Source organism: Colossoma macropomum, unplaced genomic scaffold, assembly GCF_904425465.1.
Source record: "Colossoma macropomum unplaced genomic scaffold, Colossoma_macropomum, whole genome shotgun sequence".
Classification (NCBI taxonomy): domain Eukaryota; kingdom Metazoa; phylum Chordata; class Actinopteri; order Characiformes; family Serrasalmidae; genus Colossoma; species Colossoma macropomum.
This window is the reverse complement of record NW_023494802.1, coordinates 36,618,783-36,637,613: the sequence shown is the minus strand read 5'-3', so window position 1 is coordinate 36,637,613 and position 18,831 is coordinate 36,618,783. Positions and strand designations below refer to the sequence as shown.

Below are 18,831 nucleotides of genomic sequence, written 5' to 3'. Positions count from 1 at the left end.
ATAACAACAATAATAATAAATAATTTACATCAGTCAAATTATTTTAGGATGACTATTATTATATTATTATTATTATATATTATTATTATTTATATACAAAAAAATAAAGCACAGATCAAATTACATCCTTATAATAATTCCAAAGAAATATATTGAATCATTATTATGTGATCATTCATTTATTTTATAATTACAAAAATAATTATTATAATAAATATTATAAGGTAAATAAGTTATTTTTTATTATTATTATGATAACATTATTATTTTTATTATGTCCACATCATAGAATAAAACAATGAAAGTTTATTATTTTAATTATTATTATTTAATCGTTTGTTTATTTTATAATAATAATAATAATAATAATAATAATAATGTAAACTAATCTAATTATATTAAGATGACTATAATTATTATTTTTATGCAAAGAAAATAAAGCATTAATCATATAACATTCTTTTATTATTGAATAAATACATATAAGTAAATAAATAAATAAATACATAAACAAAAAACGAATTATTTGAATTATTATTACGATTTAATTATTTATTTTACACTTATAAGAATAATTGCTCTAATAGTTATTATAAATAATGTAAATAAATTTCATTTATTATGATTATGATAATTATTTTTTTATTTTAAAATAAAAATAAAGCATAAATCAAATTATTTTATATGATCGAATAAATAAATAGATAATAAATAAAAATAAATGATATAAAGTACATTAAAAGAACAGATTAATTAAAAACAAGGTTATAAAAAGCCTTTCCCACTTAATGAAGTGCTGAGCTGTGATTGGTCTGTTAGTAAATTGTTTCTGGTTCACTAAACAACATTAAACTCTGAGTTTTGTTTATATGAACATTAAGAATCACTGTTCACCACATTTCATCTCAGTTTTCTACACCGTCAAAAACACCATCAGACAGACTTTCTCTCTTTCAGAGAGACTTTATCTCTCCTCCTTCTGATTGATCTTTTTGGAGTGGATTAGTAAATTAGAGGTTTGGACTTCACTTCAAAAACACTTCACTACAAACTAAATCAAAGAAGTGTCTTTAAACTGATCCACAAACATCACCCAGTACTGTAATGTGTTGTTTGGAGGCCATGAAATCTGCACTCAGAGCAAGAATCAGTTTAAGCTCATTAAAGGGTTCAGTTCACTAACGGCCAGCTCACTACACGGACTGCAGCTCGTCCACTCTGATGGAGTCAGACTGAAAGGACACTCATCAGCCCAGATTTCCTTCATGTTTCTCTGGATTTCAGCTCCGGCAGCGACACGAGAGAATCATCTGCCCGACTGGCCGCAGAATTTGGGCTCCTAATAGCTCTAAATCAGCAGGAGGTTCTTATTTTATCATTAAACTGTCGAAGAGCTCAGAGTTTGTATTGATCACCAGTCAAATTAGAGAGGCTGCTTTCACTCAGAAAGGGGCGGGGCCATCACACAAGGCCAGAGTTCAGATGTGCTGCTCTCATTTCTGAGAGCCGACTTGCTCACAGCTACAAAACAGACCTGCGCTAACGGAGCTAATGTGTTTGAGATGTTCAGCCTTTTGCAATGAGATGTTGCTGAAATAAATAAATGCTGCTGGTGCAGCTCGACTGCAGTAGCCTAGCATGATACAGCTTTACCCACAACACAGACTCAGTCCAGCTCAGTGAAGCTTCACTGACATCAGTTCAGACAGTAAAGACTCTAATCTGTGTTTCTGGGTGTGGAGCCATCAGCTTAAGCTGCTTTTGATCCACTGTCCTCATTAGCACTAGAGGCTAACAGTAGCTTAGCGAGAAGGCTAAAGCAGCACATTCACAGATCTTCTTATTCTAAACGAGTGTTGAGGTTTAGAGACTCAATTATGGCCTTTTTAGAAACTTCCTGAGCAAAACAATAAAACATTAAAGGATTTAACAAATTCAGCAGAAATGATTTTTGTAGCTGAGCTTTAAACTACAAACACAAAGACGGGGGATTTTTGTTTATAGACCCCCAAATATATCATAATTACTATAACTTCAGAAGATCTCATATAAAAGCGTATTACTGTACGAACATCTGTGCAGTTAGACAAAGAGAAAAATATTAAAAAGACATCAATCCTTATGAAGAATTTCTGCTCATAAAGGAACAAATATAATAAAACACACACACAGACAGATATATGACTAAATAATATCATTATAATAATTAAAGATTAAATATCTTTATTATTATTATTTAACCATTTGTTTGTTTTACAATAATAATGATTTTAGTAATTATAAATAATGCAAATGAGTTTAATAATTGTATGATTATTATTATTATTATTATTATTATTATTATATTTTTAATAATTTGTTTATTTTATAATCATAATAGTAAATTATGTAAAGCAGTGTAATTAATTTAAGATGACTATTATTGTTGCTATTATTATTATTATTATTATTATTATTAATAATATACAAAAATAAAGTATAAATAAAATTAAGTTCTTAATTTAAGAAATAAATACATTTAAATAAATAAATACATAAATAAATACAAATAAATATTTTGAATTATTATTATGTATTTATTTATTTTACTATTGTAAGAATATTTATTATAATAATGATTATAATGTAAATAAGTATATTTATTATTCTAATAATTATTATTTGTATTATTTTAAAATCAAAATAAAGCATAAATTAAATTAGATTTTTATATTATAGAATAAATAAATAGATAATAATAAGAAGAAGAAGTGAAAAATATTAAAAAGCCATCAATCCTTATGCAGAATTTCTGCGTATAAATTATTCATACACAAGCATAAAACTGCATCCATGATCCTATAGTGTGCAGAACAAACTGAAGAGGTGAGATCACTGGATATAGATATAGGGATGAATGAGGAGGACAGGATGGAGAGAGGAGAGGAGAGAGTGAGTGAGAGTCACTATCACTGCTGTTTACACTGCTCTGCAGCTTTTCTGAACTGTGGAAGTTTCTTCTCCTTCACGTCTCTCTCTGCTCTTTCTCTGAGCTCCCACTTCAGCTGGACTATCTCTTTGTCTTTGGCCTCAACCAGTTCCTCCATCTCTCTTCTCAGCTCTTCCTCTCTCTCCTGAATCCTCTCTCCACACTTTCATACATCTCGTTGGTGAGTAGCCACCATCATTTTCTGACCCCAAACTGAAGATCTTATCCATCAGTGCAGTGACCTGAGTGCGGTCTGCCATGTTCGTTGATAAAGAAGTGATAGCGTCCACCACACGTCTCCACCACCTGACTCAGCTCGTTTCCTGCTGTAGCCAAATACTCCTCTATGGTCTGGTTTTCCAGTCGGTCCACCTCAGTGAAGAGAACGATGGTGTATTTAGGCGCCTCATCACCAAAGATCCACTGCAGTCTCTTCACCGTCTGTCGATCCTCTTGAATGAAGTGACCCACTGAGAGCACCAGGAGGAAGACGTGTGGTCCAGGACAGGACAGAGTGATACATTCAACCAGTCTGTTAATCACTGCTGTTTCTGTCAGGTCAGTGTCAAATAAACCAGGAGTGTCGACCACAGACACTTTACAGCCATCAACCTCTGCTCTGGCCTTTATACAGTCTTTGGTCACTGACTGAGCAGAACTGGACACGTGGAAGACCTCATGGTCCAAGATGGTGTTTCCAGTAGAGTCTTCCCCACCAGCACTATCCTTAGTTCAGAGACTTAAGAAAGAAAGCACAGAGATGTAAAGGAAGGACACTAATTTAGGACCTTTCTTTAATCCAGATCATCACATCTTATTAATATTATACAAACAGAAATTATTTTATTTATAATAATTGTATTATTTCTACACTTTTCCATATAACGGTGGGTCTATATGTGTGTATGATGGTTATGATGTTGGGGAATATAAGACGGTGTCATGTGGGGCTTTTGGATTTGTGTTTTTTGCTACATCAAGTCTGTTTATGCTCAGAACTGTAGAGGTCACTTCATTTGGACTGTACTTGGTCCAATGGAGCTCACAGAGCATATTAGCTATGGCTTCATATTAGTGTGCTGCATCTTAGCGACGGCTCCTCCAACAGCAACTGAAAGGTCTGACAGTGAATACACAGATATATTCACTAATATCTGTCCCAGAAACAGCTTTTGGATTTGGATTCATCTCAAATATTATTTTTAGTTTTTAATTATTCAGTTATTTTTTGTTATGTTTCTTTATTTGTCCAGCTGGAAACTTACATTTAGGACCTTCATGCCTGCTGCTGGTCTCTTCTGCTCTTTCTCAGCTGTATGTGCTGCAGCAAGAAAACAAAGCAATTCGCACTTAAAAAGACGGTTCTTTAGTAAAGGCAGTGAATCTATTTAGAACCGTTCCTCAGTGTTTTTTTCATGGTGAAGTGTCTCTTCAGACTGATGGAGAACGTGTTGTATTTGGTTCTATATAGAAACTTTTTTGAAAATGGTTTTTAAATCACACCATAAACTGGACATAGAAGAGCCCTTTTCGGTGCTACATAGAACCATTGCCTTTACTAAAGAACCCTTGAAGAACCACCTTTTTAAGAGTGTAGATTACTTAGAAAATTACAGAAACTCAAACGAAACAACCATAAAACATCAGTCTGTGTAGTTCAGGTTACTCTAACTGTAAAGTGTGAACTTCAAGTTGTGTTTATTTTTTTTTTCTAAACCAGAACAGATTTGAAATCAAAAGTAAGTCTGGGCTGCTGGTGGATCTGGTGAATCTGGTGGATCTGGTGGATCTGGTGTAAAGCTGAGTTGTGGTCGTCACTCTCCTGTGTTTATCTAATGGGCTCTTTATGGTGTTAAAGAACATGTGAGAGAGAGGCTTTTCAGTTCCCAGCAGTCTAGAATAGAGTTTAGAAGTCTCATGGGTCTTAGGAGAAAATATAAAATTAGAGACAGTATATAAAATTAGAGACGAGCTCAAGCCCTTTGCATTTAAAAGAACAGCACTACTTCACAGTTGTTTAGACCCGGTGGCCACGGAAATAAACGTTTAAAAATAACTAATTAATAGATTTGGAATCATCAGTCGACTCCTTATTGGCTACATTTCAGACAGGACAATATTATTTATATTATATCGGAACATATTTCAGATTTGAAAGGTTTAAATATGTATGTGTATTAAAAGCCGTCAAAGGCCTTGTGGCATTGTGATTATGAACTGATCAGTAAGATGAAATAAGTAAGAATAAGTAATAAGTGTGATGTTAGAATGTCTGTCTCCTTCCACAGATCTCTCTGTCTTTCAGGAGATTTTAATGCTTTGTTTGTGCATTAATGGTAACAGTCTTGTTTGTGTTTTATATTGGCTGCAGTTCTGAAGGGGAACAGCACAGCCACAGCTCATGAGACGGCTTTTAACTCTGTTTTTCTTTTCTTATTTGACTCAGAAACTAAAACGAACATGATTTTGTCTTGTTAAATAATTACGTTGATTTCCTTTACATTAAAACATTGAAAATCATGTACAATACTGACTCAGCTTATGGTTCAAAGGCAGAAATCCTTTCTGAATTGATGCACAGGATCTTTGTCACAGTCCTGACGCAGTTCATGGTCCAGTTTTATGTTCCACAAATGAAATTAAGAATAACTGCACATTTTCAATAAAGTTTCCATTCAACAAAGTTTGTTCTATGTTTACATTGGGATCAGAATTGTTAGTGAACTACAGGAAGATTCTCTGCCTGGTGAAAAGGTTCTTCACATTGACAGATAACATGTTGGCATATGCCAAATATGCATGCAGCTAGCGTATCTTTGATTATTGTGTAACAGACGTGTACAATACCAGAAGTATGGTGTCCCTGGGAAATGTAGATGGTACATTGTATTTACCATTGTATTTATCTCAATTAACATCTATAGGCTGATGCAGCATCCAAAGACTGTCTCCTTTTCCCTGTGTGGAAACCTGGACACTGGTTCCTCTGCGTAAGTCATTCAATACAGTTGTCATTTCACTCAGTTTTTGCTATTGGAACATAAGTTATTTTTTGGAAAATTATTTATTTTTAAATGATTCCCCTCATGTAGCATCTGGCGTCTAGCCAAATATTTTTTTAAATAGTATTTGTTCTCTGATTGGAAAGAACAGGAGTTTATGTGAATAATGTCTTTTTAATTCATGTGTTATTGTTAGTGATACAGTTCTAGGTCAAAATTATATGAAAGAATTCAAACAAAGTAACAAAAGGTAATGCAGGATGTTACAGAGATGGCATGTGAACTCTTGATTCAACAGTCTGAATGAACCACAAAGCTCTGTTCCACCCAAACATGTACGTTTCTGGCCAGAGCTGTTAATTGATTCCCCCATATGTAAGTATGGTGTCTGCTGTTAGTGTTGAATTCCCAGGTCCACCCTATCACCATGGATTCTGTCACCAGGTTGTGTCCAACATGTAAAGTGAGCTGTTTGTGAGTGAAAAGCAAAGATTGACATATGTTGCCATCATAACTTGTGTACTTCAGGTCCTGATGCCAAAATATTGCAGGATTTCTCAGCTGGACTCAGCTGACCCTAGTGGTTTTGGGGACAAAAAATATTTGACCATTTTCAGGTTTAATTTTAACACTCATAATAGAAACTGTTCAGCGTTCCTTATGGATTCATTGTTCCTTATAACTTTCAGAGTTCTGAAAGTCAAATGTTATTTGTGATGTTCCACATGTTCTTTTATTCTGCATGTTCTGCAAGTCATAGACAGCTGCCCTTCAAAGTGTTACCAGTACAAATAATGTTGGCCAAATAGGCCATTTTTATTTGGCCTTCAAGTAAATTTTTGGCTGTTGTCTATGGCTTCGGGGATGGGTGGTGGTTTTGTTATACTGATGTTCGGTCTGAGTTCTGTTCCATAGCACTCTGTCTGGATTGCCCTCCAATATGATAAAAAAGAGCTGAATATTTTATCTTTTGCAGCTCAGTTGCAACACGTCTGGTCCCTGGGCACTGGAAGCTCATCAAAAACAAGGTACAGTAGTACAAAAATGATCAAAATCAACATTTTTCACTCCTTGTTCAGTGTTGTATGTTAACAATTCTTAAAACAATGTCTTGACAGGATATTCCAGCCCAGTTGGAGGTTGATGACTGTGGTGTTTTCATGCTGTTGGTAAGCTGTAAATTAACGGACTAGGGCTGTTCTGTTCGAACAAGCTTTGTGCGTAATTCAAACAGTTAAGGTGTACATGGTCCAGTGTTATCTATACCTCCATTAAAGATACAGAATAGTCAATATCAGTCACATTCTAGTAGTTTAATGTTGAGGGTTTCCAGTAAGGATTTAAACTACATTCTCAACTTTGTCTTCCATCTGTTAGCATGACATCCCACGGCTTCGTAGATGGTGGTGTCAGTTGCTTTTGGAAAACATGTCACCTCCAAGGTACACAAACATACATACTCAAGTGAAATGTTTCTATGTACCTTTGGCCTACTCCTCAGACACACTGTAAATATTCCTTCTTAGAATGGTGAGCTGCTATGTGCCAGGAGAGGACAGACAGCGTAATGAGGGCAAGATTGAGGAACCTGCAAGGTATGATGGTGTAGTTGAGCCCACATAAGGGCACACATCAGTGCACAGCTGGTCCTATTTAAAATAGTTGTATATAGCTCAATTTTAACATGTTACATGGTCCCATCCTGAATGGTATTAATTCTTCATCGACTGCTGTTTGTAACACTGTAGGTTTTGTTCTCAGAGCGGTCTTATCTTGCCTTTATTGTTAACAGTAAACACAGTGCCAAATTCTTCAATTTTGGGTTATAAGGAGACTCCAGTAAATAGCACAATATTCTTGTGGTTCCAACCTTGTGTAAGGCAGACAACATCTTGAACACACTGGTTCTTAACAATGGACATGCAGATGTGTCCATCCCTCCATCCTCTGACCCCTAGGCACAGAGATGACCTTAGGATAACTATATAGGATAACCTACAACTATGCATAAATGTATATGAACATCATGAACTGACCCTACAGTATGGACAGCGGACTGAGCATTGTGCCATGGCAGTCTAGAGTGTCACTTAAGTTCTGTGTGCTGGTCAGCCTTATTTGCCCCTCTGGTCATCTGGGGGGAACTGTCTGCTCCCTCTCTGCCCTCTCAGGCTATGGTCTGGCTCCTTCTTCTCCACCTCTCCTTTACTTCTCTTAACTTCTCTTATTCTCACCATTGTTGAGCTCTTGTGTTGAGATCTGTTTGCTCTATTTCCCTCACTCATCTCGTCATCTCACTCATTTTGGGTTTGTTTTTTACGTTCTTTGCATTTAATGCATAAACATTTATTTGGTTATTATATGACCATGTATTTAGATTAATTGACAACCATTGTATTTAACAATTGGCCACCATTTCATGTAATACAAATGTCATTGTTTAGTCTATGCCTTATTTAATTTTTGAAACAAATGCCTCATAGTGCATCGAAATATAAAAAGCAAAAGTGTAATTTAGTGGAGTCACGTTAATTGGTCTTAGTGATCTTACAGTAGTGGGGATTGATGCACCTTACATAGTTGATGCTGTAATATATATCACCCCAGTGCATTGTCCTGACCCATACAAACATAAGCCTTCCAGTCTGGTCAACTAAATTTACATGTGACGCTATTGAAATCTTAATTGTACAACAGTTGTCACAATATAATTTCTCTTAGGAAAATTCAACGCGTTGAATCCGTGGATGGTGAAGGAGGGCGAATGGATACCATTTCCATTGTCCAGGTATTTATGTGGCTGAACTGGGCAGTTTCTTTTTGCTTACTGTGCTGTAGCCTTCACAGATGATTAAGCTGGGGTTCGTGTTCTAAAATTGGAATGGAGAAGTGGTATAATATTTTAATATTTCCCTGCTTTTGTTTCACTGAAGAAATACTGTAAAACAATATCTGCCTGCTTCTGTAATGTATTTCACAGATGCCTCTCATCATCCTGGAGGACAGACTCTTAGACGTAGTCCTGGAAGAGGGTGACAAAGCTTTTCTGAAGCTGTCACTGGTTTGTCGCCTCTTCCAGGACATAGTTGAAAGAGAATCATTCTGGGCTCGAGCACATTTTCAGTGGCCTGACAGTAAGTAGAAGAAGTATTATGATATTTCTGTACCCTTTAGATGAGGACGGGTTTTATTCCTTATAACAAGGGGTTGTAATCTGATTGATAATTCTCAAATTTGAAACATACAGGTGTAGCGCCATGGAAACTCCACAGTGCGGTCTACCGAGCAGAGTTCCGGAGAATGTATCGATTGGACTGCTGCCAGAACTGTGACAGCTTACCAGGTATGCATACTGTGTCTGAATTTTGAGGATTGTTCCTGAGGTCAGTGGTTGCAAAAGAAGTTAACACAAAAATCTCTTGTGTGTTGGGACCTGAAGATGTTGTTAGAAGTATGCTGCTGTGCTTTAATATTAAAAGTATACCTCTGTATGCTATTTATTGTCCTACAGGCTACATTGGGCGTGGGAGACGGGGGGAACTTCTAGCATTTTACAGTGAAGACACGCCCCCTGGGTTCTGTAGCCAATTCTGCAAAGAGCTTGAAGATTTGAGGATGTGAATAAGTGGATTGTTATTGTGCACATTGGGGGACTTTTAAATTAAGAATGAAACTGCTGTGCTTGTTTTTCCTTGTCTTTCCTTGTCATTGATACAGACTGCACAGGTGTGACCGAACCACATTTGAAGTTTAGTGTTTTACGTGCCGACAAGGTGATAATACAATAAAGTGACAGTACAATAGTAATAAGGTGAATTTAATCATTTATTTAGATACTGTAAGCTGTACTTAAGGGTTCAGAAGTACACATTCTATTTGACTTTATTTTAAGCAACCATATTTACAGGGATTTGTGGATGAAGTGCTAAGCTAGACGGTGAGGTATGCAGCTAAATTTATGTAAATTGTGCACCTTATGGGGACAAGAGTGTTTCATTGGGTTGAGGCAAGGTCTGTTGAAGTGGATGAGCCCCAGGCAACATGCTAGGATAATTACAACCTGAATTCTTTTTGGAGTTGATTAACACACCATCCTTTTAAATTTGAATCATTCCATCAGACCAAGTTCTGTATAAAACACATCACATTCAGTGACTTACAGAAGTGCCACCTGCCTGATGGTCATCAACATTTTCTGGTTAACAAAAGATCAACATATTTTTCCCATCACTGTTTGCATTGTGAACACTTACGCTCTTGTATGTTTCTGAAGGTAACATATTTTGTAAACTAAAAGCTTTGGGAAATTGGGGTGTCGTAACAGCAATTCAGGAAAACCACAAAATCACACAAATAGCTAAAGCAATAACTACAAGACGAATACAAGAAAACAATACGTAAAATATATGCCTGTGGCTCTTTCTGTGCAAAATGAAATAATTTGCATTATATATTGTCTCTCAGAGAGACATTATATCACATTACACAGTGTGATTGCAGCGGGCAGGAATGACCTCTTGAAGCAATTGACATTGCAACAGCCTCCGAGTTGTACTGGAAGTCTAAGGTGTACATGGGAAGGAGGAAAGGTAAGGGTACAGTCACCTGCAGTTCTGCTGTGCTGCTAACCACCTGTTCAGACACAGACCCCCTGTTCAGACACAGACCCCCCCATAGCTGCACAAACTGTGCTCTGTCAGTATTGATGATCCAGGAGGTTGTGGAGTTGTCCAACCTCCATACGTGCTTTCATGTGGCTTTATGCAACCATGGTTACAAGTTAATACATTAAAAATGGTCTAATATTTCAGAGCTTATCATACTGTATACATATGAATTATGAAGTGATTCTACTGTAGAATCTTTAAGTAATTGGCAGCCAAAATCCCCATAATTGTCAAGTGTATTTTATAAATAAGTAAAACTCAGCAAAATATAATAAGTAGTCCATAAAACAAGGAAATATCAGTTAAGAGCCCATCATACTATGTACATATGCACTATGAAGTGATCCTGCTGTACCATTTTTAAATAATTGTCAGTCAACATTCTCAAACCGGCCAATATTAATTATGCATAAATAAAAATCCCCACTTTATAAAATTGTCATTTCCAAAATAAGTCAACAAAACCAACTGGTTTTATGAAGTCTATACTGCTATGTGCATTCAAAACATTGAGTGATATTACTGTAGAGGTGTTTTAAAAATTGGCAGTAAAATGTTTTTCATTTGTCAGTGTAACCAAATCATAATTCAACACGCTCTGAAATGATCATTTTCAAGTAGTCCATAAAACCAACAGAAGTAAGTTCAGAGTTTATCATATTATTTACTTACCAACTATAAAGTGATTTTACTGTGGCATTTTTAACCAAGTGGAAGACACAATCCTCATATTTGTCAATATATTTTAATAATAGGTAAAACAAAATTCGGTGTCATGAAATACAGGGGGGCAAAATCTGGCAAGTTTATGTATTAGAGAGAAATAATTACAGAAGATTTAAGAGATAAATTTTGATTTAAGAGGTAAATGCTCTTTTTACAAAAGTTGTCAATGTTTCTGAAGAATAATTTGACAGATTCATAACATGAAATAAGAGTCGGATTAGATAGAATATTTGTTTTTGAATACCAGAAACAGGGTAAAATGTTTAAAAAAAAGAATTTAATGAAAATGAAAGCAGTAGAATTATGATTAGTTTACCAAACATGCAAAAGTTACAATTAATCTCCTTTTTAAAGTAAATATTACATCAGCAAATTTGAAATGCTTTTTACCATTTCATCAATCTTTTACCAGCACTGTGCAACAGGTACCTGTCTAGAGAGCATTTTAAGCATGCAGTCTTCCAACAATGTCAAATTACCTGAAACAAAGACAGGAAAATGTACAACTGTGTTTCACTACAAAGGCATCAGAAAAGTACATACAGTGATCCTGATACAGGGAGACATTCTTTATAGAATCTCCTCCTACTGAAGTGGACGGCTGAGTCAATCATCTCAATGACCTCTTGCAATCAACCATGCAAACTGACCTCTTGAGACTGGAGGAATAGTGCACTGGGGTGTGTTTGGGAGAAAGGGTTCCACACTGACTGGAGAACTGCTGGTTTTCTTGTTGGCTGCTTCTGCCATCACAAAAACAGGATCTGGTTCAGAAGGAAATCTGTATTATAACATGGTTTATTTGATTTATGTGTCAGTAACATTGATCAGGGCGAGGATTTTAACTGCTGATTATTTGAAATGCTTTGGTAAAATCACTTCACGTAATGCGAGGAGCAAAATACACATCTAAGAAAAAAGGGGCGAATCTGTCACTGGGGTGGGGCCCTCAGGGGTCCATCTCAGTCCCTTCAGTCAGGGAACATAACTGAACCATAATCCACTGAAATGATGTGTTCTGAGCTGTGCTGACTCCACACACCCCGTCTCGCCTCCAGGCTTTTATTTTACTGTTCTGTTTAAAACATTCGGTTATGAAAAGGTACAAATACGAACTTTTCACCTGGAACAACTTATTTAAGGTTCACAATCAGACCTTAAACCACTGCTGAACCTCTGAGGGAACATTTACACTGTTTGTGCCTAAATGAACGGAAAACGTCCCTGAACAGAACCTTCATTACTAACCGTGTGAAAAAGACTCTGAACTGATATCTGTTCATTTTATTTTCTAAGTATCCAATTCTAATTATTATGTAGTTGGACTAGTAATTATGAGGATAATGCTGGGGTGAAATGACTTCATAATTCATATGTACAGAATATTATGAACTCAAATGATATCTGTTGGTTTTATGAACTACTTATTGGAAACGACCATTTAAAAACGTGTTTAGATGTGCTTATTAAAGCATAAAGTGCTTAATAAAACATAAACATTAAAGGAAAGTCGAGATATGTTCAGTACAAATCCTAACCGAACAGAAAAACAACACAAACGCAGAAAACCGTCAACAGCGCCGCTCTACGGAAAGTACGCGTAAATCAAGCGCCACGAAGCGCTTCTTGAACGCACAGCGTGATTGACAGGCTCGTGAGGTGACGTAGGGTGGGCGGGGTTGGATGTCGCAGCCGGACACAGCTGTTTCAGTGTGAGTGCAGACTGTTTGCTTTTTTTGACAGCCTCTTCAGGAGCCGCTCATAATGAAATAACCAGTGAATGTGGGTTTGTTTTCATTGTCGTGTAGGTTTATAGTCATGTTAGTTTCATATTTTGTTCAAACTTATCTTCCATCTGAGAACAGTAATGCCAAAAGAAACGATTCCTTAACCCAAACCCGAACCCTAACGGTAATCTCCACTGAGTGAACTACAAGTAGCGCCATGTTGGTCCACATTCCATGACATTAAGCATTAGTGCATATGGGTAATGTAGTTGTCACTGTGCTATAAAGGGAGACACATTTCAGTTTGCCCCTGAAATTCTGGATTTGAAGTGAATCAGATTGTAAAACTTTTTTTAACCTTTCTATATAAGCCTGAAACGTGTCTACAATATTTTTATATGCAGCATAAGAAATTTCTCACTTACAGAATCCAAAATTAACATAAACCAGTCATGCTGGGCCGGAAGGCATAATTGGGGAAAGACTATGAGTATAAAATCTTTCTGAATCTTTAAGATGAACTTGCTAAACACCAAAAATGTTCAAGTTCTTCAATCGTGTCAGAAGTACACTCTTTTAAAAATAGTTTGTTAAGGGTTCTTTAGTAAAAACAAATGATTCTATATATAATCTTTTTAAAAAACGGTTCTACATAGCACCAAAATGGGTTCTGTTGTTGTTACAAGCTTGACATCATAACAATAGAAGAACCCTTTTGGTGCTATATAGACCCTTACACAGCACTTTCTCCATCAATCTAAAGAACCATTTCATGATGCAAAGAACCCTTTAAACAAGAGCTCTTTGAGTGTTCATGGTTCTATATAGGACCGTTGTCTTTACTAAAGAACCCTTGAAGAGCCATCTTTTTAAAAGTGTAGGATCTGAACTGAACTTAACGCAGTAGTAGTTTCGGACAGCCATTGAACCCTGAAGTCTTCATTGACCTCACAGAAATGAGGAAGATTTATGAGTGAGCCTGCTGACTGCAAGACAACGATGTGGAAACATTAAAAGGGCTTGGACAAGTGCTGGTACTGCCTAGGGTGAGTACCACACTGAACTTAGTCAGCGGCTTTGAACGACCTCTCACTGGAAAGACCCTGAAAAATTCTGCTGACTTTTTAAAACACCAAACCAGTCCAACCTATAGACCAGACCAGGAGTAAAGTATGGACCAGTCTTCAGACACTTTTGTGGCTATTGGAGAGACAGATTTGAAGCAGAATTACAAGCCCTCTGAAGACTCTGACAGGCATCACCTAATGGTCATCAGATCTATGAAGGTACAGTCCCCTCAGTGACCAGTGAAGACCAGGCTTGGACAAAATACTTTGAAAAAGTAGTGATGGCTGAATACTGAATACACTGTCCTAACTGTATTCAGTAATGTATTCCACTACATTATATGAAAAAAATGTATTCAGAACATACAATAAATTTACAATCCGTACTGATAAAGTACACAGGAAAAACTGCTGTCATTTTTATTTTTAATTCATGCTGTTCCTAGCTGTTACTGGTTGGCAGCTTTATTCATGTAATTCTTCTGATTTGTTTAATAAAAAATGTCATTTTTCATATTTTCCCCGAATCCCACTGTCCTTTAAAGACCTAAGCCAACAATTCACCATATCCCAATACAAATTCTTGCGATTTTCAGCTAAAGATATGTGCATAACGTGCCACAGAATATATGCACAAGTCCACTACAATGCCAAAGCTAAGCTTATCACTTGAGAACATTTCCACTACTCAGTTCAGTCATTCCTCAGAGTTTACTAATGCTCATGCTAATGCTAATGTTTGTCACAGTGATTTATCAGCCTACTCAGGTTTTAGAAGGAACCTCAGTGTTTGTAAAGAGGCCGTTTTTGAGGTCTTCTTTAGAGTAAGATTTTACATGCTGTGTGCTGATTTTATAAATAGTTACTTACAAGCATATATGGGGTTTCTTTGAAAGATGGTATATGATTTTATTTTCAATTTAGTGGGTATTTTAAAAATATTCTCCTAAAAAATATAAAGTAACTGAATACTGCCTTAACAAAATGTAACTTGGACTAAATATAGATTCTCAGTACATATTCTGAATATCTGCATTCCAATACATCCAAACCCTGGTGAAGACTCAAAGGCACTATTCTCCATATTACCCTGCTTTGGATGTGGAAGCCCCTCTCTGTGGTGGGACTGCCCTAATTCTAAGAAGCACTTCAACTGTGTAAAAATGAGCCATATAAAATCTGAATGTTACAACCTGCTGAAGTTGTACAGAGTTCTCCTCCAAATGGAATCTTAGACTGGAAGTCACCCACAGTGGACATCACAGCCAAGCAGTGGGTCATCACCATCAACAAAGGAGAACGGAGGCCTAGTAGGCATCAGCCTCTGGACAATCACCCCTGTGCTCACACATTGTTAGAAGGCTGGTAGTACAGAACTATCAAAGATAGTTCTACACAAATATCATACATAACTACATAGAGGATGCTGGTGTCCATAACTGATCTTGACCTCAGTACAACACCAGACACATTAACTGTATCAGGAGTTACCATCCACACGAGTGTTGTCAACCCTCTGGAAACTGATGAACACATTACAGGTCCACATATAAGCAGGCCCACCAAACTCAGTAGGAAACATCAAAGATTGAAAAAAAATGTCAAAAAACTCATATTTCCATGACATGTATAGTGCGCATATATATATATATATATACACACACACATGTGAAAAAGTGATTGCCCCCTTCCTGATTTCTTATTCTTTTGCATGTTTGTCACACTTAAATGTTTCAGACCACAAAAAAAATTAAATATTAGACAAAGATAACACAAGTAAAGAAAAAAAAACGCAGTTTATAAATCAAGATCTTTATTATTAAGGGAAGAAGAAATCCAAACCTACAGGGCCCTGTGTGAAAAAGTGATTGCCCCCTAAACCTAATAACTTGTTGGGCCACCCTTAGCAGCAACAACTGCAATCAAGCGTTTGCGATAACTGCAGCAAGTCTTCCAGGTCCTGAAGCAGCAAAACAGCCCCAGACCATCACACTACCACCACCATATTTTACTGTTGGTATGATGTTCCTTTTCTGAAATGCTGTGTTACTTCTACACCAGATGTAATGAGACATACACCTTCCAAAAAATTACAATTTTGTCTTGTCAGTCCACAGAGGATTCTCCCAAAAGTCTTGGGGATCATCAAGATGTTTTCTGGCAAAACTGAGACAAGCCTTTATGTTCTTTTTGCTCAGCAGTGGTTTTCATCTTGGAACTCTGCCATGCAGGCCATTTTTGCCCAGCCTCTTTCTTATGGTGGAGTCATGAACACTGACCTTAACTGAGGCAAGTGAGGTCTGCAGTTCTTTGGATGTTGTTGTGGGGTCTTTTGTGACCTCTTGGATGAGTCGTCGCTGCGCTCTTGGGGTAATTTTGGTCGGCCGGCCATTCCTGGGAAGGTTCACCACTGTTCCATGTTTTCACCATTTGTGGATAACGGCTCTCACTGTGGTTCGCTGGAGTCCCAAAGCTTTAGAAATGGCTTTATAACCTTTTCCAGACTGATAGATCCCAATTACTTTGTTTCTCATTTGTTCCTAAATTTCTTTGGATTGCAGCATGATGTCTAGCTTTTGAGGATCTTTTGGTCTACTTCACCTTGTGTGGCAGTAATCAGGCCTGGGTGTGGTTTCCAAAGATTTGATAAACTACAGTTAATTTTTGTTTTGGGGGGGCAATCACTTTTTCACACAGGGCCCTGTAGGTTTGGATTTCTTCTTCCCTTAATAATAAAGACCTGCATTTATAAACTGCATTTTGTGTTTACTTGTGTTATCTTTGTCTAATATTTAAATTTGTTTGGTGATCTGAAACATTTAAGTGTGACAAACATGCAAAAGAATAAGAAATCAGGAAGGGGGCAAACACTTTTTCACACCACTGTGTGTGTGTGTATATATATATATATATATATATATATATATATTTGTTAGGTACTCTTACCTTGCACCTGGACATTTAATCTGGTACATCTACTATATAGATAAATAAGTGCTTATTTGTTAAAACACACTAAAAACACAAACATTAAAACAAATACAAATAAACCTTGCAAAAACCAAATTAACAATGCATTGTGACAATGTGTTTTAGCCTAATCACTTTTAAAACTCTCTTCTATTTGTCTTTACGTACATGAATGAAAACAGAATCAGAATTACAAATTTATCAAATTTGATTTTGTTCAGAAAATACACACATTCATACATCATGTCTTTGTCAGAACAAAACTGTGTATTTTTTTTTAATTGAAAACTCAATTTTATGATTATTGGACCAACAGACAAACGACAATATTACTTGAAATAAAATGTTACATTAGCTTACTTTGCAAGTTACTGAATGTTTAGGCTTTTTCCTCTAGTTATCTAATCTAGTGATCATCACGGAGATCTACGATCCTGCAGGAAATGTAATACATCTCACAACTCATTCTGTAATCAAGGACGTCTGAGCACAATAGTTGGATAAGGTTCATCTGATAATGATTGGAGCTAAAGTCCTAAGGGAAGGCAGACTTCAAGGAACAGGGTTGGTGATCACCGATCTTATCAATACTTCATTGCAATAAATCAGGTGAGCTGCTGGTAGAACTGAACAAATCCATGCAGTGGCTGGAGTGGTGTTAGAAGAACACCTGTGTTCTTCTAACATATCAATAACTTTACTGACCAATAGTTTTTTTAATTATTTTCTTGACTGCCTAATATTCTTATAGCATAACTAATTAACTGACTAATCCATGTTTATTAAAAAAAAAAGAAAAAAAAAAAAAAAACAAAACACACATTAGATTAAATACAAAAACAACACTATTTTGTGTGTGTTAGCTTAACCATTTTCAAAGCTTTCCTCAAAGAAGTCCAGAATTTACAGATTATATCTACAACCCCATTTCCAAAAAAGTTGGGACGCTGTGCTAAGCATAAATAAAAATAGAATTCAATGATATGCAAATCAATTAAACCATATTTTTAAAAGAAAATCCTACAAGGACAACATATCAAATGTTGAAGCTGAAAAATTTTATTGGTTTTTGAAAAATATTTGTCCATTTTGAATTTGAAGCCAACAACATGTTCCAAAAAGTGGGACGGTGGCCTGTTACCCTGTGTTTCATCACCTTCTCCTTTTACCAGCACTCTGTAAGCGTTTGGGAACTGAGGAGACACTGCTGTAGTTTTGGAAGTGAAATGTTTTCCTGTTCTTGTTTGAGGGCCCAAAGATGATGGCCAGCAAATACTGGTTTTGGCCTTGTCCCTTGCGTACAGATTTGTCCAGATTCTCTGAATCTTTAAATGTTATTATGTACCATAGATGATGAAAAGCAAAAGTGCTTCGCTATTCTTGAATTGTTGCAGTATTTGATGGTGCAGTCTTTCACAGAGTGGTGAACCCCTCCTCATCTTTACTTCTGAAAGACTCCGCCTCTCTGGGATGCTCCTTTATACCAAATCATGTTACCACCAGGTGTTTTTTAAGCATTACACAACTTTACCAGCCTTTTGTTGCCCCTGTCCCAACTTTTTTGGAATGCTTTGTTGCCATCAAATTCAAAATGGGAATATATTTTTCCAAAAACAATTAAATTTCTCAGTTTCAACAATTGATCTGTTGTCTTTGTACTATTTTCAAATCAAATATAGGGTTTAAACGATTTGCACATCGTTG

The 18,831-nt window shown here is 36.3% G+C and overlaps 1 protein-coding gene and 1 pseudogene across 1 annotated transcript; one reads left to right on the top strand and one right to left on the bottom strand.

The window, feature by feature from the left end:
• Nucleotides 1–2,779: 2,779 nt before the first annotated feature.
• On the bottom strand, nt 2,780–4,021 carry LOC118822910 (annotated as a pseudogene).
• A 1,875-nt stretch (nt 4,022–5,896) lies between these two features.
• LOC118822909 lies at nt 5,897–9,777 on the top strand. The gene is made up of 9 exons (XM_036592238.1): nt 5,897–5,958; nt 6,947–6,998; nt 7,089–7,139; nt 7,348–7,412; nt 7,497–7,565; nt 8,692–8,758; nt 8,951–9,104; nt 9,218–9,313; nt 9,482–9,777. The coding sequence occupies exons 1-9, from the start codon at nt 5,897–5,899 to the stop codon at nt 9,589–9,591; spliced, it is 726 nt and encodes a 241-aa protein (XP_036448131.1). The 3' UTR covers nt 9,592–9,777.
• The last annotated feature ends 9,054 nt before the right edge of the window (nt 9,778–18,831 follow it).

What these genes read in the sequence shown, in the direction of transcription:
- LOC118822909 (XM_036592238.1), top strand. Translation starts at nt 5,897, where the DNA reads ATGCAGCATCCAAAGACTGTCTCCTTTTCCCTGTGTGGAAACCTGGAC. An exon ending in GTGGTGTTTTCATGCTGTTG is followed by an intron (nt 7,140 to 7,347) that starts GTAAGCTGTAAA and finishes TCCATCTGTTAG; the next exon opens with CATGACATCCCACGGCTTCG. An exon ending in GAACTGTGACAGCTTACCAG is followed by an intron (nt 9,314 to 9,481) that starts GTATGCATACTG and finishes ATTGTCCTACAG; the next exon opens with GCTACATTGGGCGTGGGAGA.